Source organism: Ursus arctos, unplaced genomic scaffold (genome assembly GCF_023065955.2).
Source record: "Ursus arctos isolate Adak ecotype North America unplaced genomic scaffold, UrsArc2.0 scaffold_2, whole genome shotgun sequence".
NCBI classification, from domain to species: Eukaryota; Metazoa; Chordata; class Mammalia; order Carnivora; family Ursidae; genus Ursus; species Ursus arctos.
In genome coordinates, this window is record NW_026622874.1 from 87,906,255 (window position 1) to 87,929,968 (window position 23,714).

The 23,714-nt window shown below is 52.2% G+C and overlaps 1 protein-coding gene across 2 annotated transcripts in view; it reads left to right on the forward strand.

The window, feature by feature from the left end:
* Positions 1-23,714, forward strand: part of ITGAL (integrin subunit alpha L) — a 39,260-nt gene that overhangs the window by 4,378 nt on the left and 11,168 nt on the right. The window contains exons 7-23 of one of the 2 annotated variants that reach the window (XM_026515796.4): positions 600-745; positions 6,048-6,180; positions 6,322-6,472; positions 9,185-9,258; positions 9,348-9,480; positions 12,584-12,735; positions 13,094-13,231; positions 13,719-13,916; positions 14,062-14,192; positions 15,364-15,524; positions 15,630-15,781; positions 17,308-17,397; positions 20,108-20,164; positions 20,258-20,331; positions 20,672-20,813; positions 23,094-23,204; positions 23,538-23,617. In XM_026515796.4, coding sequence (XP_026371581.2) covers positions 600-745; positions 6,048-6,180; positions 6,322-6,472; positions 9,185-9,258; positions 9,348-9,480; positions 12,584-12,735; positions 13,094-13,231; positions 13,719-13,916; positions 14,062-14,192; positions 15,364-15,524; positions 15,630-15,781; positions 17,308-17,397; positions 20,108-20,164; positions 20,258-20,331; positions 20,672-20,813; positions 23,094-23,204; positions 23,538-23,617 — 2,123 coding nt within the window. The remainder of the gene's footprint in view (positions 1-599; positions 746-6,047; positions 6,181-6,321; positions 6,473-9,184; positions 9,259-9,347; positions 9,481-12,583; positions 12,736-13,093; positions 13,232-13,718; positions 13,917-14,061; positions 14,193-15,363; positions 15,525-15,629; positions 15,782-17,307; positions 17,398-20,107; positions 20,165-20,257; positions 20,332-20,671; positions 20,814-23,093; positions 23,205-23,537; positions 23,618-23,714) is intronic. The other variant, XM_026515797.4, reaches the window with a different exon arrangement.

Consider the following 23,714-nt stretch of genomic DNA (forward strand, 5'->3'; position numbering starts at 1 on the left):
CTCTTCTCTCTCCACACCCTGACTCCCTCAGCCTCTTTGGATCACATGGGTGGGTGGAAAGCTCCGAAGTCCACATGTGATTAAACTTTCAGGAGGGTTTTTTGTCCTCTCCACCAACCCCTCCCTCTGCAAATTCCAAATCCTTGGAGAACAGATTCTGGGCTAGCCTCAGCCGAGTGGCCCTTTATGGCCCAACCGGCTGTATCCAGCTTAGCAGGGTCACTCAGCAGAACCATCCCCCCCTGGGAAGGCAGGCCGACCCAGAGGACAGGAGCTCAGCAGACAGCTCTACGTAAGGGATCAGAGGTTTATTTAATTTTATGTCTGTGTTTGTGCATATATCACCTCATTTTCAAAAGAATGCTTTGAGGCAGGTGTGTGCAGCTGGGTTACCCAGCTCCCGGATAAGAAAAAGGCTGGAAGGGGTGCCTGGCTGGCTCAGTTGAAGAGCACGCAACTCTTGATCTTGGGGCTGTGAGTTCGAGCCCCATGTTGGGTATAGAGATTACTTAAAAATAAAGTCTTAAAAAAAAATAGATTGGAGCAGACAAGTAGGAAGGGATATGTAATGACGTTTCATTTCTTGCTTCTTTTTCTAGTTTGCTGCTGTTCAGTTTTCCACAGACAGCAAAACAGAATTTAATTTCTTGGATTATCTTCAAGCGAAGGACCCTGATGTTCTGCTGGGCAAAGTAAAACACATGCGCCAGTTGACCAACACCTTTGGTGCCATCAACTATGTTGCGTGAGTCCCCTTTTGTAAGACACAGCCCACCCGTCAGTTGCACTGGCTTCTTCAGGCTGCAGGGTATAGGAACTCAACAGGTGGGCTCAGCAAGGGGCAGGTTATTGTAGGAATTCAAGTGGAGCAATTTTCTTTTCTTTTTTTATTTTTTTGAAGATTTTATTTATTTATTCGACAGAGATAGAGACAGCCAGCGAGAGAGGGAACACAAGCAGGGGGAGTGGGAGAGGAAGAAGCAGGCTCCCAGCGGAGGAGCCTGACGTGGGGCTTGATCCCAGAACGCCGGGATCACGCTCTGAGCCGAAGGCAGACGCTTAACTGCTGTGCCACCCAGGCGCCCCAGCAATTTTCTTTTATTTTTTTAAAAATATTTTATTTATTTATTTGAGAAAGAGAGACAGCATGAGCAAGGGGAGGGGCAGAGGGAGAGGGTGAAGCAGACTCCCTGCTGAGCAGGGAACCCAATGCAGGACTCGATCCCAGGACCCTGGGATCATGACCAGAGCCAAAGGCAGATGCTTCACGGACTGAGCCACCCAGGCGCCCCTAGTCCAGGTTCTTTCAATTGTAAGCAACAGAAATCTACTTTATACTAACTAAATCACCAAGGGCAATTCTTGGGAGGATGCAGGGATAGCTCATGAGCCTTTGGGACAGGGAATATTGCCAGACCTCATGGGGAACTAGAGCCAAGACTCGGAAAGTGATCGTGAACATGGCAGCCAGGATCGAGTCACATATGAGATGGGGATCAGGTTTTGAAGTCAGCATGTGAACAAAAATCTTTACTAGTCAAAATTCTCCTTGAAGAATTCCTTGAATTGTTCATCAAATTCAATATGCTCCAGTCCCACAGTGGAAGCTAGCATATCCTGATTTCCTAAATCTACTACAGAAGGTTTTTCCCCCGGAGTTGAACGAGGTGGCCGTGTTTAAATTGAAACCTAGATGGATGCCGTTAGATTGTGTTGAAAGGCCACACTGTATATTTGATTTGATTTTTTTTTTGTTAATGATTATAAACAAGACATTCACTTTTCATACTTATTTGGGGGGGAAGAAGAAAAATCAGTTTGCCTTACTCGACGATGCTCTTTCTGAAAGAGTCTCCATCCAGTCCATAGAATTGGATAGGTTGCTTGATCTGAGGATTTTGTACTTGTCTTTCATAAAGAGAACTTGCTTTGAAGAGAGTGATCAAAGGGTGAGTGTCTGTGAGCAGCTTTGCTGGTGCACAGCCAGACTCCCTCTCTGAGTGAAGCTTTCCCCGCACAGGCCACACAGATAGGGTGTCTCTCCTGTGTGGACTTGGCCTTGCAGGATTCAGCTCCCCCCTGGTGTGAAAACTCTCCCTGCACTGCCTCCAGGCATAGCGTTTCAGGCCTGTGTGGACGCTGACGTGATTGACGCAGCTCCCTTTCTGACTGAAGGCTTGTCTGCACTGATCGTATCTACAGGGCTTTCACCACTAGGAACTCTTCTACGAACAGCAAGGTTGCTTTGATTCCTGAAGCTTCTTTGGCCAAGAGCACACTCGTAGGGTTTCTGTCCAGTATGGGGTCTTTCAAGCACGGCCAGACTACCTCCTTGACTGAAGCTTTTCCCACACTCCTTGCCCCGATAGGGCTTCTCTCCTGTGGGTATTCGCTGACGTGTAAGAAGAATGCCTTTGGCCCCAAAGCTTTTTCCCCAATGAGTACACTCAAAGGGCTTCGGACTAGGGTGGATTCTCTCATGCAAAGTGAGACCACATTTTTGGCCCGAAGGATTTTCCATATTCCTGACACGCATAGGCCCTCTGTCTCACTCCAGGTGAACCTTCTGGTAGTGTCCTAGAATCTGGGGATTTTTGTTCCAGTTTCTCCCTTCTGAAAGAATTCTGGAAATCCCAGCCTGCGGATCCTGTGGCCTCCGAGGGTTCATATCTGTGGTGGGCTTCTGTCGTCACAGTCACTGAAAAATGCTACATTCTGGGCCTATCCTCCATGACGGTCCAGCAGGGTAGCTGTTGGACATCCAGTCATGTCCACGCCTGCTCAGTCCCCACCTCCTCATAGGATTCTCCCAGGGGCTGCTATTGAGCATCACAGTGGCGCGTGCGCACAGACAGACAAAGGCGACGCCCAGCCTCAGCAGTGCCACTGCCAGGCGACCGAACTACAACTCCCAGGAGCCCATATTGTATATTTTAAAAATACCCATGGGGCACCTGGGTGGCTCAGTCAATTAAGCGTCTGACTCTTGATCTCAGCTCAGGTCTCGATCTCAAGGTCATGAGTTCAAGTGCCACGTTATTATTAAAAAATAATAATAATAGAATAAAACAATTTTAAAAATAAAAACACCTAGCTTTAGACATTAAAGTGGCCATGGAAACTGGAAACGACTTGGGGAATAAGAGAATTATATCTTCCATCTCATGCTCCCCGTGGGCATCCACTCAAATTGAGTGAAAGAGCAGGAAGGATCTCCTGGGCTATGACACTGATTTTTCTCATTTTCATTTCATTCTTTGCCAAGCGTGTATAGCTGGATTTGCATAAGTTAAACACGCATGTAATGCATCTCCTCAAGACTCCACCCAAGTGTTCCCAGCTCTTTTCTTCTGAGGCTCACTTGACCTGTCATGTCTAGTTCATTCTTCTCTCTCTCTGTAGACAGTTTTGGTGGGTACGTGGCAAGCCATGTCCACTGAAAAAAAAATGGCAGCCTCGGCTCCTCATTTCAGGGGAACAACCTGAATTCCAGCTTCCGGGAGAGGAAATCTGATTGGCTGAGCCTGGGGTAGGTGTCCACGTGTCCACCCGGCTCTGCTTTATGGCATCAAGTCACATGGGACAAACATGGATTCTGGGGTCCCACCTCTGTGGGAAGAGGGCAGTTTCTTAGAGAAAGGGGTCACGATAGGATGGGAGGATACCCCGAAAGGTGTCAACTGTGGGAGCAAAAAGGAGCAGTCATAGAAATATATTTTATAGGGGTGCCCGCGTGGCGCAGTCGTTAAGCATCTGCCTTTGGCTCAGGGCGTGATCCCAGCGTTCTGGGATCGAGCCCCACATCAGGCTCTTCTGCTGGGAGCCTGCTTCTTCCTCTCCCACTCCCTCTGCTTGTGTTCCCTCTCTCGCTGGCTGTCTCTGTCAAATAATTAAATAAAATCTTCAAAAAAAAAAAAAAAAGAAATATATTTTATAAATGCTTCTTGGCCACCTGTGTGCTAGGCAGTAGTCCAGGTCAGGAGTGGGCTAATTTTTTCTGTAAAGGGTCAGATGATAAAGTTTAGGCTTTTCTGGCCACATACTGTATCTCTTGCATTTTTCTTTGTTTCTTTTTATAACTATTTAAAAACAAAAATATAAAAACCATTTTCAGCTCACAGACCATACAGAAGCAAGCTGTGGGCCAGCTTTGGCCTGTGGGGTGCTGTTTGCCATGTTCTAGGTTCTGGGAATATAGCAGTGAATGAAACAAAAATCTCTACCCTCTTGAGGTTTAATCAGGGGAGATTAATCATTATATCAGGGGAGAGAGACTCAATAGACAGGACCAGTTTGTAAATTAGATAATAGAGTAGAAGATGTAAATTTTATAAAGAAAAAAAAGCAGCATTCCATAGGAAGATGAGGGAAGGGTACATTTGAGCAAAGACTCGTTGGAGATGAGGAAGGAGCCATTCCAGGCAGAGGGAATCGCAAAGGCCCCGAGATGAGAACGTGCTTGGGGTGTTCCAAGAAGAACCAGGACACCAGTGTGACTGGAGAGAAGTAAGGAAGGGCAAAAGTAGTAGGAGATGAAGTCAGAGAGACCAGGGGAGTCTGAAGCACTTAGGGCCTTGGAGGCCATAGTGAGGACTTTGGCTTTTCCTCAGACTGAGATGAGAAGTCACTGGAGGTTTTGAGCAGAGGAGGGATCCTCTGATTTCTGTTTTTAAAAGGATCCCTCTGGGGCGTCTGGGTGGCTCAGTCGGTGAAGCGTTTCCTTCGGCTCAGGTCACAATCCCAGGGTCCTGGGATCGAGCCTGTGTCGGGCTCCCTGCTCAGTGGGGAGTCTGCTTCTCCCTCTGCCCGCGCCCCCCTCCCCCCGGCTCATGCTCTCTCTCTTTCTCTCTCTCTCAAATAAATAAATAAAATCTTAAAAAACAAAACAAAACAAAACAAAACAAAAAGATCCCTCTGGCTGTGGAGCTATTAGGCCGTGGAGGGGACAAGGGCGGGAGCAGGCAGGCCAGGTAGGAGCTATTGAAAAATCCAGAGGAGAGGTGATTGTGGTTGAAACCAGGATGGAAATCCATGAACAGGAGCCATGAGAGGCTGGGGAAACCATTTGCATCCAAGATGGAACAGAGGCCCTGCCCGCATCAGAGCTCCTCTTCCCCGCGACCCCCCTCTCCGCATTTCTCCTCCACCTGCTGCTGTGGCCCCCCCCCGTGTGACTTTCAGCTTCCCCTGCCAAGGCAGGTCATGTCTTAAGTCAGGGGTTGTAGACTGGCTGCTCCGGATTCATTGTCCCTTTCTGGTTAGCTGTTGGGTAGGGAGGGAAGGGTCAGATGGTGCAAACAGAGCTGCTGTCCCAACAGAAGCTGGGGGCACACTGTCTTGCTCCAGAGGGAGGCTGCGGGCAGGCGGGACTTTGGAGCGTTGGCCTGTCCAGTGTTCGGGACTCCCTTCTTCCCTTTATGTCGCGTGTGCTGAGAACCTACTCTGCGTCTGGGGCTGGAGACACAGCAGCAAATCAGACATGTTCCTTCCTTGAGGAACTCACGGTTTGGGGAAAACTGAAACGGGGAAACAGTGACTTCAGTTCCCTAGGAGACTTGCTGTAGGCAGAGATCTACAGGCAGCCCAGCGATGGGGGTGGCGGGGGGGGCGGTTGCCAGATGAGCTTGGTCTGGAAGCGTGACTTCCCAATTTTCTCCACCTGTGGAGCCCATTTTCTGTATTGATATCTCACCTGGATCCCCAGCATGTCTAACTGATAAAAGGGTAGCTGTCATGTGGTTGAACTAGAGAGTAGGAAGCCCAGGGTCTCTCCTCACAAAGCTTCCCCGTCACTGCCCCTGGGCTCTGGGACAACCTCCTGGCCACCCAGAATTCCATCCAAGACCATGGGTCTGGAAGGAGAGGTGTGGCAGCAGGGGTGAGGTAGGAGGTTCAGAAGAGAACTTGGAAAGCTGGGAATACCTGCCTGGGGGATGAGAGAAGGACTTTTGCATAATCAGCAGGACAGTGACTTAATGAGCTGGGTGAGTGGGGGGAGACCTCATGATCTGGGGGAGGCTTTCACACACACCCCTTCCTGGACACAGGACAAAGGTGTTCCGGCAAGACCTGGGGGCCCGGCCAGATGCCACCAAGGTGCTTATCATCATCACTGACGGGGAAGCCACTGACCATGTCAACATTGACTCAGCCAAAGATATCATCCGCTACATCATTGGGGTATGGGCCCCGGGTCCAGGCTGCTTCCCAAGTCCCACCTTCCCTCTCCCGTTCCTGAGCCCTACTCCCCTTTCTCCTTGGGGCCAGGGCCTTACCTGCGATTCTGGGGATGCCAACGCTCCACTCTCTACTCCTTCACAGATTGGAAAGCATTTTGCGACCAAGGAAAGTCAGGAAAGGCTCCACGAATTTGCCTCAAAACCCGCGAAGGATTTCGTAAAGATTCTGGACACGTTCGAGAAGCTTAAAGATCTGTTCACTGAACTGCAGAAGAAGATCTATGTCATTGAGGGTGAGTGGCGGACCCGGGGAGAGAGAGTTCAGCAAGTTGTTCCCAGAAGCTCACCTGGGCAGTCAGACTAGAGACACGCTGCGTGCTAATAACAGGCACTTCCAGAGTATCCGACACTGTGCGAAGAGCTCTCCTGGAAAAGGGCCTCAGGTGGGAATTTGGGGGAATTTGGGGGAAGGCGCTTGAGGAGCACCCTGTTTCCCTCTGAAATAAAGCTCAGCTGGGTCCAGGCTGGGGCCCAGAACTGACCTCTAGCTTGCTGGTGTCAACCAAGGCCTGTGGAAGGAGCAGAATTTCCCCCCCACCTCCCCACTCAGCTCCCTCATTTTCCCTTGTCTCAGCTTATACAAGGTGGACACGTGGGCGGGGAGCCCACAGGCCCTCTTGGCCTGGAATAAGAGAAGCTTTGGACTGCAGTGTCGGAATGCAGGACTTGCTATGGGAGGGTATTTTTCCCGGGAATCCCGGTCTGCGGAAAGCTACGTGATTCCCTCTGGGAAGGCCCCTCTGCTAGGACTTGGGCTTGGTCTGCGGTTCAGCCGAAGAAGGAAGTGGTGTATCTAATAGGACTGATAGGCTAATAATACCAATCTTACCCCCTTGGGAGGTTTGACTGTTGTATTCCTTTCCTAGGGCCGTTGTAACAAAGTACCACACACTGAGCAGCTTAAAGCAACAGAAATGCATTGTCTTGGGAGGCCTGGAGTCAGAGATCAAGGGGCGGCCCCGGGCGTGCTCTTTCTCACGGGTCTAGGAGAGAACGCTTCCTGGCCTCTTCCAACTTCTGGGGTCCGCAGCAGTCCCTGCTGTTCCCTGGCTTGTGACTGCATCACTTCTGTCATCTGTCCGTCTTCTCCCTGCATGTCTGACCTCACGTCCTCTGCCCTCTGTGCATGTCTGACTCTCTGGGTCCACATTTCCCTCTTTCATAAGGACACTATAAAATATTGGATCGTATTGGATCAAGGCCCACCCCAGTGACCTCATTTTTTTAAAAAGATTTTTATTTATTTATTTATTTATTTATTTATTTATTTATTTGAGAGAGAGAGAGAGAGAAGCAGACTCCCCACTGATCAGAGAGCCCAACGCCGGGCTTGATCCCAGGACCCTGGCAGATGCTTAACCGACTGAGCCACCCAGGTGCCCCCCAGTGACCTCATTCTAACTCGATTACACTGTAAAGACCCTGTTTCCAAACAAGGTCATATTCTCAAGGTCTAGGGCTTAGGTCGTGAAAATAATCCTTTTTTTAGAGAACACAATTCAAGCCCTAACCCCTGCTTAGCAGAGTGCGTGGTACCTCGTAGGCCCTCTGTAAATCGCAGAGCTGGTTATCTCTAGCTCTGATCGTCTATCCTGACCTGCTCTTACTCATGCTTCAGATCATATCTTAGATGTCACTTCCTCTGACAAGTTCCCGCCAACCCAAATGTAGGTTGGGGGCTTCTTTCCGGGTGCCGCTGAAACGGCTGTATGTTCCCTATCAGAGCCCCCGAGCCTTACATTGTGTTAAATTATCTGGGGGCTCCTACACCACAGGGGGGGTGGGGGGAGGTCTGTCGAGACAAGCATTGTGTCTGCTTTTTCACCATTGTATCCCTGGCACCAAATGTCTAATTGCTCCAAATGTTTATGCAGTGAACGAACAAAATCTGCACAGTAATTGCCGTGTTTCTTGAACGCTTGCAGGTTTAACGGGCATTTTTTTCTATATCATTTAATTCATTCCTCTCAGGAGCTTTGCAAGGCTGGTGGGATGATGTTCATTTTATTAATTCAGCTTTGCACTACCCAGGTACCAGGTACTGGGAATAAGGCACTCAGGGATATTGTCAACGTGGAGCTTATATTCAGGTTGGATAAAGAAAGACAGAAAACGAACGAACAGGATAATTAGAGATTATGACAGGTGCTTTAAAGAAAATGAATGAACTGGATAGAAACATTTCACTGGGGGAAGCCACTTCAGCTAGGCTTTTCAAGGAAGGCCTTTCTAGAGGCTTTATTTTTTAATGGAGGTAGAATTCACTCTGAGATGACATTTGAGCTGAGACACGAAAGATGAGAATCAAACAGCCACGTGAGGAATGTGGGCAAAGAGCGTCGTAGTCAGAGAAGAGCCAGCGGCGGGGCCCGGAGGCGGGGAAGGGCGGGCAAGCTGGAGGAACAGAAAAAAGGTCATCGTGACAGGAGTGTGGTGAGCAAGGGAGACAACGTGGGAGAGATAGGCAGGGGCCTTCCAGTTCCTCATAAGCAGCTGGGGTTTTAATCTAAAGAGCAATGGCAAGGGATGAAGGGAAATGTGTGGTCTGATAGACAGCTTTTAAAAAAGATTACTCCAGCTTGCTCTGTGGAAAAAAAGACACAAAAGGAAGAATGAAGTCAGGGACCAAATGAGTAAGCGAGTGCAGCTGTCAGGCGAGAGAGGAGGATGGCCGGGCCCCTGCGGTAGCACACACACTCTTCAGAGGAAGGGACAGATGCATCTCGAACATAGAACCATCCCGATTTGGTGACGCGGGGGGGAAGCCTGAGTGGGAGCAGAACCACAGAGCTGCATCTTGGCCAGCTTCACGTCAGACTCAGCCCAAGTCACTGCCCAGTCTGACTGTCGGGTGGGCTCTTTCTACCTGGCCCGAAGGCCGGTGCCATGCTTCTTTCTCGGTCCTTTCTCGAGTGTCCACCCTTTCTCTTTACCTGGCCCCTCAGGCACAAGCAAACAGGACCTGACATCCTTCAACATGGAGCTGTCGTCCAGTGGGATCAGCGCTGACCTCAGCCGTGTGAGTGGCGGGCCTGAAGCAGGGGAGGGGGCTACGGGAGGGGATGGCATGGGCACGTGGCTAAGCCTGCTCATCTCCTCCCTGGGCAGGGCCGTGGCATCGTGGGGGCGGTCGGAGCCAAGGACTGGGCTGGGGGCTTTCTGGACCTGAAGGCCGACCTGCAGGATGATAGATTCGTTGGGAATGAACCGCTCACACCAGAAGCGAGAGCAGGGTATTTGGGTGAGTACTTTTCTTTTCTGCTGCATTCGTTTGGTCTGAGGGGCCAGGGTCACTCAGACCAACTTTCAAAACAATCATGAAAGCGGTTAAGCAACCAGCATGGACAAACTCAGAGTTTAAATATGGCTATAACATTCTTAATTTTTCCCTTAACAACCCCTCTGCCGTGTAGTCATAATGTTTTTGTTCTCTGCATCTTATGATGCTTGGACATCTTGAGGCCTCGCGAATCCCAGAGACACCGCCCCTCCCCGGGCTGGCTAATTCCTGCAGATAGTGAACAAGGGGCCTGTGAGCAGGCCATCCACATGCCAACCAGCCCACCCTGAACCCATATCCCCACCCACCTCCTTTACCTAACTTTCACACACCCAGCCAGTATTCCCCTCACCCCGACCTAAGTCCCTAGTTAGCTAAGGATCACCCTTGTAGGCCAGCGCCAGCCAGCATTATTCAAACCATCCCATCCTGAGCTTGCTCAAGCTTGCCTACCCAGAGACCTCTCTCTGCCTTCCCCATAAATTAAATCCTGGGTCCATTTTATAGCAGCCTGCCTCATTAGTAGGGGAACCAGCAGTTCCTCCTTGAGGCTTCCTCCTCTAGAATTGTCCAGAACTCCAAGGTTGATTCACCTCAAGACTTCTTCAGAGGCCAAGCGCAGAGCAAAGGCACCCCGTCAGTCCAGTTGCAGTTGCATCTCTCTGCCTCATGGTGTCACTGTTGCGAGCTCGTCCTGCACAGTTCTGTGGCCGCTGGTCCTCGCAAGGGGATGCCAGTCTCAGGCACAGAGAGGCCTCACTCTTGCGCACAGAGGCTATAGCTCTTCCGATTCACGCTCATATAGTCATCCTGTGTCAAGGCACAGACTGGCTTCAAGAGCCCTGGGATAGGACAGCTTCCAGGATCTACCTAGGAACCCCCTCACCCAGCCTCATCCATGACCCCTGTATAGGGGTGAGCCATGTCTTTATTAAACTCGCAGAACACAAAGATTTTATTACATAATTTCCTTGGGAAAATTGGTGCCATTCGTCTTGCATCTACCCTTCTAAGGAAGGCTATCCTCCATGATTCTCTCGCTCACTCGCTCACGCACTTGCTCTAGCTCTCTCCTTTTAACATTCTTTACTAAGTATCCTGTGCCAGGCACTGGTCTAAGTGAATGACATGTGTTGACTGATTTTATCTTATTTTATCTCATTTTATTCTTATAATAACCCTGTGAGTTGGTATTTTTATTACCTCTATTTTTTTTAAGATTTTATTTTTTTAATTGAGAGAGAGAGTGCACGCACTCAAGAGCACACAAGTGGGGGAGGGGCAGAGGGAGAGAGAGAGAATCCCGAGCAGCCTCCCTGCTGAGCATGGAGCCTGATGCAGGGCTTGATCCCAGGACCCCAAGATCATAACCTAAACTGAAATCAAGAGTCAGATATTCAGCCGACTGAGCCACCCAGGCACCCCTATGACCTCTATTTTATAGATGAGGGAACTGAGCCCAGGAGAGTTTAATAACTTGCCCAGAGTCACAGAACAAGTAGGTGGGGCCCAGGTACTGTAGCCCCAAAGTCTGTGCTAGAAACCACTACACTTACCCTAGAGCACCCACATTACCTCCTTCAAGGAGCTTCGTGTCGCCCGTGTACTGCGAGCTGGCCAGCCACGTTGCTCCTTCAAGAAGAAATAACCCACAGTTTAATCTCTAGTTAGGCACCTGTCCCACTAGACACACACACACTGCATATATATGTGTAGATATGGATGTGATCATATATGTATGTATTTATGTATATTATATGATACATATAGATATATGATTGTATGTACATCACCTTGTGTCAATTATACTCCAATAAAGAAAAAAAGAAACATTTCAACTCCTGCTTAAATAAATAAATAAATCATCATCATCTTGGGTGCCCATGGTGCTACTCTCCTTCAGCTCTTAGTTCAGACGTCACTAGCATAGTGCTAAGCACTTTCTACACGTGGTCGACTTGAATCCTCAAAGCCACCCTATGAGGCCGGTACTCTCCCGTTTTCTGGATGAGAAAACGGAGGCTCGGCGCATGGTGTACTTGACCAAGATCGCGCAGCTGGGACGCATCAGCACTGGGAGTAAAACCTCGCCTCTGATTTCAAAGGGCAAGTTCCGAACCCCAGGGCTCCAGGAATGTGCACGGATAAATGGGAAGGGGGTTCAGCCTCTTCGCCCCTCCTCTCCTGGCTCTGTGTTTGTCACTCATTTGCAATGACCCTAAGCTGAGAAGATGAAACTGGGTCAGTTAGTCGTCTCCTGAGCGTTCCTACTGGGTAGGTCCTGGCTCGAGCGCAATCCCTGGTCCAGTCTCCTGCGCATTTCCTCAGGTGTCCCAGGGGAGAAGCCTCGCTGCACACACGCAGGCTGTGGACTAGGAAGATGGCCCGAAGGGATAACTCTAAACAAAATGTGGTCAAGTCTCCTGCTTTATTTTGAATATTCATACAGATTTTGCATTCTTCTTACCAATATATCTCACTTTTTTTTGAGATTTTATTTATTTGAGAGAGAGAGGGCCCAAATGGGGGGAGGGGCAGAGGCAGAGGGAGAAGCAGACTCCCCACTGAGCAGGGAGGCCAACTGGGGCTGGATCCCGGGACCCTGGGATCATGACCTGAGCTGAGTCAGGCAGATGTCCAACCGATGGAGCCACCCAGGCATCCCATTATTTGATTATTCTTAAATAGTGTAGTCTCCCTTCCCAACCTTCAGGTCAGCTGAGGCTCAGGAAGATGCACCCTGTTTCCTGGCAGCCTGGCGTCTGTGGCTGCTTTTCCCTGGGCCTGTGTGTTGGCCGCAGTTTGAGAAATGCAGCTTTGGAGCAAGATGGTGGGATTTGTGCCACTCGGAGCACACGGCTGCTTTCCTCCGGAGCAGGTCCTCTGATCATTTCGGTGCATCTTTGCTACTAACCCAGTTTCCCAGAGTCTCTGCCCTTTTTGTCCCTGGGTTTTACGTTTTTCCAGCAGCCATTGTGGTTCTAATTCCAATCCGCTGTCCTCCCTCTCTCCCTCTCTCTCTCTCTCTCTCTCAATCTTTCTCTCTCTCCGCCACCCCCTTCAGGTTACACAGTGACCTGGCTGCCCTTCCAAAGGCTCCCTTCACTGGTGGCCGCTGGAGCCCCCCGATACCAGCATGTGGGGCGGGTGCTGCTGTTCCAGGAAGCAAAGGTCACGGGACACTGGAACCAAGTCCAGAAAATCGACGGGAGCCAGGTGAGCACGGCCCCAGGGGCATCCGTGGGTCAGGGACTGGTAGGACACTGGTCGCGCTCCCTGCCGTCTGCACGCACTCATCCACTCACAGTGCAGCAGGCCCTGTGCAAGCACTGTCACATTCAGTCCCCACAGGGGACTTCCCTCGAGGTAAGCTTTGTCACCTCCGCCTGCCAGCTTAAGAAACAGAACCTTAGAGCGCCCACCTTGTCCTGACTCATACAGGCTCCACGGGGAGGGGGGGTCCAGGACTTGCACCTGCATTTGAGGGACTGGAGTGAGGTGGACATGGAACAGCTGAGGGGGGAGGAGGGGTCCAGCTCACAGGGCTTCCTCAGACATCTTCCTCTCCCTGCAGATTGGCTCTTACTTTGGTGGCGAGCTATGTGGCATTGACATGGACCAAGATGGGGAGACAGAGCTGCTGCTGATCGGAGCGCCCTTGTTCTATGCGGAGCAGAGAGGAGGCCGGGTGTTTATCTACCAGAAAAAACAGGTGGGGACCAGGACATGGAATGGAGGGGGTAGGAGAAACAGATTCCCAGGCCGACCCAGGTCCCAGTTATCCTGAAAGGCTTTCCCTGTCTGAGCATGGTGAATCAGACCTTTAGAAAAACCGACAAACGAGAGCTGACTCGTGCTCAGGGAGGGTAGGCTGTGTGCAAGGCCCAGGGCCAAACCTTTTATTTACAGGATGCCTCTCTTGGTCCTCACACAGTCCCCTTCTGGGGAACTCTGAGCTTTCCTTCATAAAAGGGAGCACTGTGGCTCAGCAAGGCTGGGTCACCTTCCAAAGCCCCAGGGTCACCCAGACAGCAAGGGGCGGAGCTGGGACCTGAGCCCAGGTCCATCTGCGGCCCCGTTCCCATTCTGTGAGGGGCCACATCCGACCCTTCTTCAGCGTTCTTCATGCACTGGGTGCTGCACCCTGCAAACTCTTGCCGAGCCACTGAGGTGGGACCTGTCACTTTGCTCCTTCCCAGCTGGGCTTCGAAGTGGTCTCAGAACTGCAGGGGAATCCTGGCTACCCGCTTGGGCGATTTGGAGCAGCCATCGCGGCCCTGACGGACATCAACGGGGATGGGCTGGTGGACGTGGCGGTGGGGGCCCCTCTGGAGGAGCAGGGGGCCGTGTACGTCTTCAACGGGCAGCACGGGGGGCTGAGCCCCCAGCCGAGCCAGGTGAGAGGCATCCCGCCTGCCGATCCAAACCCGTTCCCAGGCACCTAGAAGCCTCTAAGCCCGGACCCCACTGCCCAGCCTGTTTCTTCCCACCCTCTGGCCTGTCCTCTCCCTAGCTTAGCAGAAAATTTTCTCTTGGTCTCAGCGGATAGAAGGGACCCAGGTGTTCTCAGGAATTCGATGGTTTGGACGCTCCATCCATGGGGTGAAAGACCTCGGAGGAGACGGCCTGACAGATGTGGCTGTGGGAGCTGAGGGCCGGGTGATTGTGCTCAGGTAAGAAGGAACTGATGATAATCTCAGCTCCCGTCCTTTGAACGGCTACCCACGTAGGAGGACTCCTCTGGTCTTCCCCCAACGCTGTCTGTCAGAGAGGTTCTCTTCCTACATAACCTTCACGTCTCTCTGGTTTAAATGGCGACAATTCAGTGACAGGCTGGGATTTGAACCCAGGCCTATCTGACATTAAACCCTCTAGAGAAGGAACATCCCGTGATGGCTCTAGAACCTGGTACCTGGACTCGGGCTGAAGTTCTGCCATGTACTGGTGGTCTTACCCCAGTCTCTTAGCTCCTCGGGACCTCAGTTTCTCGTCTTTGAAATGGTGACAATTCCTGCCTCTCCCCTGTCTTCCTGTTATCCGAGGCGTCGTGTAACGTCATATAGTGAGTAGACTAGAGCACGTGCTGGGATTTAAATACCGAACCAGGCACTGGGTACAGAGTGTGTATGTGGGGAAATCAATAAAAAATCAAGCACGCAGGTAGGTGATTACAACTCGTGGTGAGTGCCGTGAGGGAAGCGAACAGCGTCTGAGAGACAGAAGAGTAGCGGAGACTGCCTCTAGATTGGGTGGCCGAGAAAAGCCTCTCTGAGGAGGTGGGACTTGGGAAAAGAGAAGGAGCCAGGCTCGTGGGAGGAAAGAGGACGGGGGAGGCAGGCTGTGCGACGCGGATAGTAACAAGTTTGGATTTTATTCTGAACGCCGTGTGGCATCAGTGAAGCATTATAAGCCTGGAACTAGCTCGATAGGATTTCTCTTTCTCAAAGCTCACTCTTCCGGGGGCCCTGGGTGGCTCAGTCGGTTGAGCATCTGACTCTTGACTTGCGTTGGGGTCATGATCTCAGAGCCGTGACTTGGACCCTGTGGTGGGCTCCGCCCTGGGCGTGGGGCCTGCTTGGGAGTCTCTGTCTCTTGCTTCTTGGGTAACACCCCCCAGCCACCACCAAAGCTCACTCTTCCGTATGGAAAATGGGTCAGAGGGCCGCTAGAAGGAACTGGGAAGCCCTCATGAATTCCCATTATTATTACTATGTCGAGGAGACCGTGATGTTGAGGTCTGCTTTTGGGGAGGAGAGGCTTCTGGATGCTGGTAGAAGGAGCCCCGGTCTGACTGGGAGTGCTGCTGAGGCCCAGGGAGAGCGTCGGTTGTTTTCCGCTCTGCAGCTCCCGGCCTGTGGTGGACATCCTCACGCAGATATCCTTCTCCCCGGCGGAGATCCCAGTGCAGGAGGTGGAATGCTCCTATTCAACCAGTAACAAGAAGAAAGAAGGAGTTAACATCACAGTCTGTTTTCAGGTCAAGCCTGTCACCGTCCAATTTCAAGGTCAGTGCCGTTTCCCAGCTCCCCAGAGCAGCTGCCCACCCCAAATGCAAGCTTACGGGCCCAGCGTCCCCCACCCTTCAACTTCTGCCTCTTCTCCCTGCCCAGGGCTCCTGGTTGCCAACCTCACCTACACTCTGCAGCTGGACGGCCACCGGAGCAGAAGCCGGGGGCTGTTCCCAGGAGGGAGACATGAACTCAGTGGGAACACAGCAGTCACTGGAGACCTGTCCTGCACCAAGTTCTGGTTCCACTTCCCGGTAAGGGAGCCATCGGGGCTGCCCTAGGAAGTGCGGGGGCGGCGGAGCTGACCGCAGCCACGGGCAGCAGCGGGTGCAAGGATCAGCTCGGTCACCGGCCAGCTGGGTCACAGGGCCCTTGGGTCTCTCTACACTGCCATTTTCTCTTATGATAGTGGTAATAATACCATTAGCATATTTTCTCTAGTCCTTAATCTATGGACACGGGCGTTTTAACATAGTTACCATTAGGAAGTACTTCCTATTTTTTTCCTGTAATTTTCCCACACATCATATATTAATGCTGCTCCCCAGCTTTTCATAAGTATTTTAATAGCTACAGAATATTCAGTCATGGCAGTGCGTCCTTGTTTGCCAGGTACACATGGTCATTTATTATTACCATTCATCACAGAAAAAGGTTCTTTTAATATCAGTTTGAGCAACTGCTGAGACACCCAAATTCGGTTTGCTTCTAACAGTCCTGTGTAAAGTAGGGTTGATGGTAAATTATCCTGATCCCTTAAATATTTAATGAGACTGGGTATGGGATTGGTGTATAAGATTTTGAAGTTCGAGGACACCTGGATGGCTCAGTCAGTTAAGCATCCAACTCTTGATTTCAGCTCAGGTCAGAATCTCAGGGTTATGAGATCGAGTCCTACGTCGGGCTCCGCGCTTGGCATGGATTCTGCTTGAGATTCTCTCTCTCCCTCTCTCTCTGTCCCTCATCCCCCCTCTAAAAACAAAAAGATTTTGAAGTTCATTTTACATTTTTCTGTTATGGGGAAATTTCAAACATATAAAAGCAGAAAAAATAGCTCAGTGAACCCCCAAATACCCATCCCCCAGTATCAACAGTTATGAACTCACTCACTGTCTTAGCTCATTCATACCTGCACTCAGTGCCCCTCTGCTTCCTTGCACCCCACCCCTACACCCCCACACCCCCACAAGATCTAGAAATTTTCAACATAAATTTGCCAGAAGTGGTAGTGTGTCATGATGGGAAGACCTGGGACTTGGGAATTGGACAGATTTGGGCTCATTTCCTAGCTCCATTCCTTAGGAAGCTTGGATTAACTCTGTTGACCTATGCTCCTCACCTCTAATGTGGGGATAATAATGCCTGCGTCTTCGGGTTGGTGAAGGAGTTCAGGTGAAGATGATTTGGGTGCCTATGAAGTGCCAGTGTGAGGGATTGGTAATAGCATAAAAGGCCAAGGCCCATCCCTGTTCTCAAGGAACTAGGATATTCTAGTTATTCTAGAATATTCTTTTCTTGTGCAACCTTTGATAATGGCTGCCTAGAACAGTTTGACAGATTCAGGGGCTTTGGTCAGGACTCAATGGGAAAAGTGGGGTGGTTGATTGGCGATGTCTGCCGTGGGAGTTGGGGCTGAGGGAGATACGTGTGCTGAGAAGCGACCCTGGGCATGCTATAAACACCTGATGCTAGAATCTCATCATTTGTAAAGTATGAACCAGGTGAGCATTTAACTGGAAGATTAAACTCACAGCACAGGTGGTATTGTCATCACCCTCAGGTATGCATTCAAGACCTCATCTCTCCCATCAACGTCTCCCTAAATTACTCTCTCTGGGAGGAAGAAGGGACACCGGGGGACCAACATGCGGTAAGAAGAGATCACTTAGGGGAATTGAGAGGAAACTGGGGAGAGTAGAATTTCAGTTTAGCAAGACTGTATTATAGAGGAATCTTTGGTTTTAAGCAATAGAAACCAAACACAGCTCACTTCAGCAGAAAGGAGCGTTCGGGAGCTTGTATTTGGCAAAGCAAGACTGGGAAGAAGGGGAACCAGAGCGAAGGCTCTGGGGGCTCTTGAGGGGAGGGAATAATGGATGGACTCTTCAGAACACGGCCCCTTTGGAGACTCTGCCGCCCAGCATCAGCTTCAGCCATCACCAGGATCCTAACATGGCTCAAGGGGCACATTCCAGGGAGGACAGTGTTCCCTGATCAGCCTTCTCACCAAAGCGTATTCAGTTGAAAGCAGGTGGTGTCCTCAAAGCCGAATTGGAGGGCCATCAGGATGTAAAAGAGGAGAACACTATGGTCGTTTGCTGGACCACACACTCCCCACCCAGGCCCAAAGCCAGGTTTCCCCTCCTCTGCTTGACACTCAGCTGGTGGTTTAGCTTCAAGGCGGCAGGATCCGGTGGAAAGAGCCTGAGGCAGCCCCCCCCAAAGATGCGGATTTTGTTTTTCCCCCCCGGCATGAATGTCTGAGCAGGTTCCGTCCCTCTCTGGGACCGTGCCCCCATCTATGAAATAAGGCGGACATGGCGAGGCCTCTCCCAGAGCGAGAGCACCTGACTAAGTGCCCTCTTGCTCCTGGCTTTTGGCAGCATGCGCTGAGCGCGCCCCCAGGCTTGCTTGCGCTCCCCAGATTTGAAGGGAACGGTGGGGTGCTCACCCAAGATCAAGGCCCCCGCCCGCCCGACGCTCACCCTGCGCTCAAGGGAAGTTGAGCGCCTGCCTGTGCTAAGCCCTATTCTAAAGAAAACATGGTCCCTACCCGGAAGGGCTTCACGGTCCGCTCCGGAGGTCGGACATGTCAACAGCCAGGACGGGCCGTGATGAGGGTGTGGTCAGGCTAGATGCGTCGTGCTGATTTCAATCTTAGGCAACATGTCCGTTGCCTAAGAGGCGCCCCGTCAAGTCCCCGGGTAGAGACGGGGAGGTGGCCATTCCAAGAGAAGGCATCATGCGAACACAGGCAACAAAGACGCCAGAGCTTGTGCGTGTTGGGAGCACAGCAGGCGTGCGACGGGGGGTGGAGGAGCACCTGCTTCCCTTTGAGACGAGGGCCTGGAAATCCATGTGATGCTTACACGTCCATCTCATTGGTCAGAACTTGGTCACGTGGCCACACCTAACTGCGAGCCTGAGCCGCGCAGCCTCTGGTCCAGCTGGCCGTGCGACCAGATAAACGGGAGGCTCTGTTTTAAAGGCAGAGGGTGAGGAAGGATGTATGGAGACAACCAGCAGTCTCTGCCGTTGCTACTGATTTGTTTTTTTAAAGCCAAGCTGCGTGGAGTAGGAACTCAGGGTAAAAAAAAGAGACTTGAGCTCACAGTTGCCAAGAAGGGCTTCCTGGGGAAAGTGTCATTGGCAGAACGAGTCGACTTTGGGTAGTGGATTGAGGAGAGGCAAAGGGAGAAGCGTAAGGAAAGGTGTGGTGGTACATTCAAGGGAGAGGAGGAGGTGGGCTTAGCTTCCAGTAGAAGGACAACTGAGCAAGGCAGAGACCCCGGATGCCTGTTTGGGGGCTGGCTGTGGTCTAGTGAGTGGAGGGAATCCAAGTTGAGAGTGGGTGGGAGCAGTCAGCAGAGGCCCCAGGACCCCAGCCCCTTAAGGAAGAGTCTGGAGGTTGTTTGGCAGGTGGCCTGGGCGTGGAGGAGGCTGGAGTCTTTGTAGAACATTCAGCTAATAACTCACAGAACACTTCTATGAAGCCATTACCCTCAGGATCAAGTCCCAACTCCCAAACGTGGCTTTAAGGCCCAGGGGAACCTGGACCCTGCTGCGGTCTCCTGCCCCCGACTCGCAGCGCTCTGGCGGGTCTGAGCGTGTTCCTGCTGCACGCACAGACGCAGTCTCTAGCCTCGGGCCATCGGGGAGCCCGTCCTCCCTTCCTCCCTCTCCATTCTCTTTGCCGGGCTCTCTCCAGCTCATCCTTTAGATTTCAGTTGAGATCCATTTCTTCAGGAGGCCTCCCTGATCCCCAGGTGGGGCATAGGATTCCCTCCTACAGGCTCTGAATATACCCCGTACTTGTCCCATCAAACTCTCGAAGATGCTGGTCGTTCCCCCACCACCCCCCCGATCAGGGGGGACGGGCAGTGTGTCTCTTTTGTTCTCTGGTGCGTGTACCCAGGGCCCAGCACAGGGCTGGCCTGGAGCAGAAGCCCTAGAAATGTTGGGGAAACTGGCCTTGATCTGAGGAGAGACGGAGAGCTGCTCTGGGGGGAGCTGGGGTCTGCCGAGGAGAACCACAGGAAGAGCTAGTCACAGGCGGACGAGCCCAGGGAAGGAGGTGGGCTAGGAGGAGCTTTGGAGCTGCTTTGTCAGGGCCAGGTTCCCCTGTCCAGGGGACACCCTGAGTCTCGCCTCCCTTGAGGGGCTGCCATCTGAGGACTGCACAGGTGGCCTTGGGGCCGAGTCAGGAGGGCGAGGTGCCGCCTGGGCCGGGCCTTGGCTCCTGAGAGGGGCCGACCAAGCCAGCCCAGCTGAGCCCCAAGCTCTGAGCCCCTCTAGCCCTCCTTCGAGAGTTCTGCTGCCTCAACTAACCTGTCTTCTCTCCCGGCCCTCCCACTGCTCAGCAGGGCAAGGACGTACAGCTCATCCTGAGACCCTCGCCACATGCGGAGACCAAGGAGGTAAGAGGGCAAGAGGGGCAGCTGGAGAGGCCAGGGTCCCTCCCTCTTGGGTCTGGGGCCTGGGCCTCCTAGTCTTTCTTCGTGGCCTTTCAGATCCCTTTTGAGAAGAACTGCGGCGAGGACAAGAAGTGTGAAGCGAACCTAGAGCTGTCGTTCTCCTCTGCAGGGTGAGGCCTCCAGCCCCCTGCGCCCTCCTCTTCCACCTGGTGTTTTCCCGAGGCAGCTCCCGGGTCCTGGAAAGAACAGGGGGCTTCGACTCCAAAAACCCCCATCTGTACTCACTAGATCTGTTCTGTGGGCCTTCGTTTCCCTCTCTGGGAATGCCAGTCCCTTGGGCACGCCTGTCAGGATCAGATGAGGTCGAATCACTCAGAGCCTGTGCATGGGAGCTGATTTTGGTGCATTCAGTTTTCTAGCCTAGCGGACCCCTCAGTTCGGACAGCCCCCACCTCTGCTCCTGCCTCCTTCACCTGGGCCCCTGTAACTTTTCCCTGCTCTTGCCCCCAGATCCAGAGTCTTGCGTCTGACCCCCTCAGCCAGCCTCTCTGTGGAGCTGATGCTGAAGAACTTGAAAGAAGACGCGTACTGGGTCCACCTCAACCTGAGCTTCCCCCAGGGACTCTCCTTCCGCAAAGTGGAGGTGCTCAAGGTAAGCGCCAAGGCAGGGCCTGCCCGGGGCCACGCTTGTCCCCACAGCTTCTGCTCCCCTGGCAGAGCCTCGGGCAGACAGCACAGCCTGGAGCTGTGGGCAGCAGCTGGCGTGCAGAAGCCTTAGGTCGGCAGGCGGGTTCTCGGCCTCATGGCCCCCCTCACCCTCAGTGGGCCTCAGATCCTGCCACCAGGGAGGCTGGGGACACCCGCAGGGCTAGTGAGCGGGCCACATAGAAGAGACTGTGACAGAGGCTCGTGGATCTGGTGACCCAAACGGTGTACACAGATTTAGTGAGCTCTGGCTCCTTCCCTCCTAGAGCTGACCTGTGTGTTTTGTTGGGGGGGGGGGGGGCGGGGCTAGGCTGTTTTAAATACAACTTTTACTTTTGTCAATTACTGGCACAGAAGTAATACACGATCACCGCAGAAAGCTGGAAATCACAGAGAAGTTTAGAGAGGACTGTCACCCCCTACTCCCACAACTCAGCGGTTACTACTTTTTATTTTTTTAAAGATTTTATTTATTTGACAGAGGGAGAAAGAGCACAAGCAGGGGGAGCGGCAGGCAGAGGGAGAGGGAGAAGCAGACTCCCCACTGAGCAGAGAGCTCGATGTGGGGCTCAATCCCAGGACCCCGGGATCATGACCTGAGCTGAAGGCAGACACTTAACCGACTGAGCCACCCAGGCGCCCCAGCAGTCACTACTTTTAATATTTTGGTGTTTAGGGGCACCTGGGTGGCACAGCGGTTAAGCGTCTGCCTTCGGCTCAGGGCGTGATCTTGGCGTTATGGGATCGAGCCCCACATCAGGCTCCTCCGCTATGAGCCTGCTTCTTCCTCTCCCACTCCCCCTGCTTGTGTTCCCTCTCTCGCTGGCTGTCTCTCTGTCAAATAAATAAATAAAATCTTAAAAAACAATATTTTGGTGTTTATCCCACTGTGTGTCTACGCACATACATATAAATTACGTCGAATATTCATTCATTCTGTACTTGTTTTTACAGATTGGCATTTTGCTTTCCATTTGGTTATTTTTCCTCGTTTTTAAAACAAATGGTTATTGTGATAAAATATATATAATAGAAAGTTTGCCATTTTAACCCTTTTCAAGCGTACAATTCAGTGGCGTTAAGAATATTCGCAATGTTGGGGCGCCTGGGTGGCACAGCGGTTAAGCGCCTGCCTTCGGCTCAGGGCGTGATTCCGGTGTTATGGGATCGAGCCCCGCATCAGGCTCCTCCACTGGGAGCCTGCTTCTTCCTCTCCCACTCCCCCTGCTTGTGTTCCCTCTCTCGCTGGCTGTCTCTCTGTCAAATAAATAAATAAAATCTTTAAAAAAGAATAAAAAGAATATTCACAATGTTGTCCCACCGGCATGTGTTTGCAGAATTTTTCCATCATGTCAAACAGAAGCTCTCGATCCATTACAAGCAGTAATTCTCCATTCCCCACCCTCTGCCCCTGGTAATCTCTCATCTACTTTCCGTCTCTCTGGATTTGCCTGTTCTGGATTTTTCACAGAAGCGGAATCATACGATACTGTCGTCTTATGTCTGTCTTCCCCGCTTTGCATGGTGTCTGTGAGGTGCTTTTATGTGACAGCAAGTGCAAATTTGCTTCCTTTTTAAGGCTAAATAATACTCCATTGAATGGATAGACCACATGTTGTTTATTCGGTCATCTGTCAATGGACATTGAATTATTCTCATCCAACAACATTAGATGCTTCCTCACGGGGCATCTGGTAGAGTGATGAGGAACTCGAGATCCGGAGTCAAGCGGACCTGTGTTCACATTCCTACCAGAACCCTGCCAGATGACCCAAGGGTGGGACCCGGGGAAGTCACCGGACTTCCCCAAGCCTCTGTCTCCTTATCGAATTCCCGCCCCGACCTGAGGCTGAGATCCGTCCTCACAGACGGTGATGAAGATGAACGGTTCTGTGCTGCTTAGCCCAGGATCAGGGCTCAAGCTCACTTTAAAATGGCTGCTGTGTGGATCTCCCCGTACCCTCGCCTGGGATCGAACAGCGCGCCGAACCGTTCCTAGCTCTTTGAACTCTTTGATCACTTCTGGATTTTCACAATCACACGTAGCATCGCGGTGAACATCTTTGGGGAAGCCTCTCTGGCTGTGCCCCCGATTCTCTGCCCCTCCCTCTCTGACAATGTGCCCAGGCCGGGACGGAGCCGGGGCGCTGGGCCCTGAGGGTTGGTGGCCTCCGGGACCTTGGCCTTGCCCACCAAGAAGTCCGTTCCTTCTCTCCTCCCCCCCCAGCCCCACAGCCAGATACCTGTGAGCTGCGAGGAGCTCCCTCGGGTATCCAAGCTTCTGACCAGGACCCTCTCTTGCAATGTGAGCTCTCCCATCTTTAAAGCAGGCAGCGGGGTGAGTGCCTCAAGGCCCGAGGAGCCAAACCGCCCGGGGGCTCTGGGCTGAGGTGGGGAGGGAAGGGTGCGGGTGATGGGGAAGGAAGCCCCCCACTCCTCCTACCCCAAAGGGAATGACAGCCTGGACCGTGGAATCAGACAAACCTGGGGTTGGGTTATTCATTTTGGGACCTTACACTCAACTCCGCCGTTTGGGACTTTGTCTCCTCATCTGGACAATGGGGACAAAACACCTATTTCTGGGGCTCAGTAACGGGTCCCTGGTCTCACAGCAGTTGGGCGTGGGGGCCGCGAGGCGCTTCCCTCCTCATTCCCCTCTCCTCCCTGCCAGGTTGCCATCCAGGTGATGTTTCATATGCTGCTGAACAGCTCCTGGGGGGACTCGGTCGAGCTGCACGCCACTGTGAGCTGGTGAGCAGGCCCCAGGCAGGCCCCCGCCACACCGCTGCCCCGGCTCGCAGACGGCCCCGCGGTCCTGGCCACGCACTTCTCCTAACACTGCCCTCTA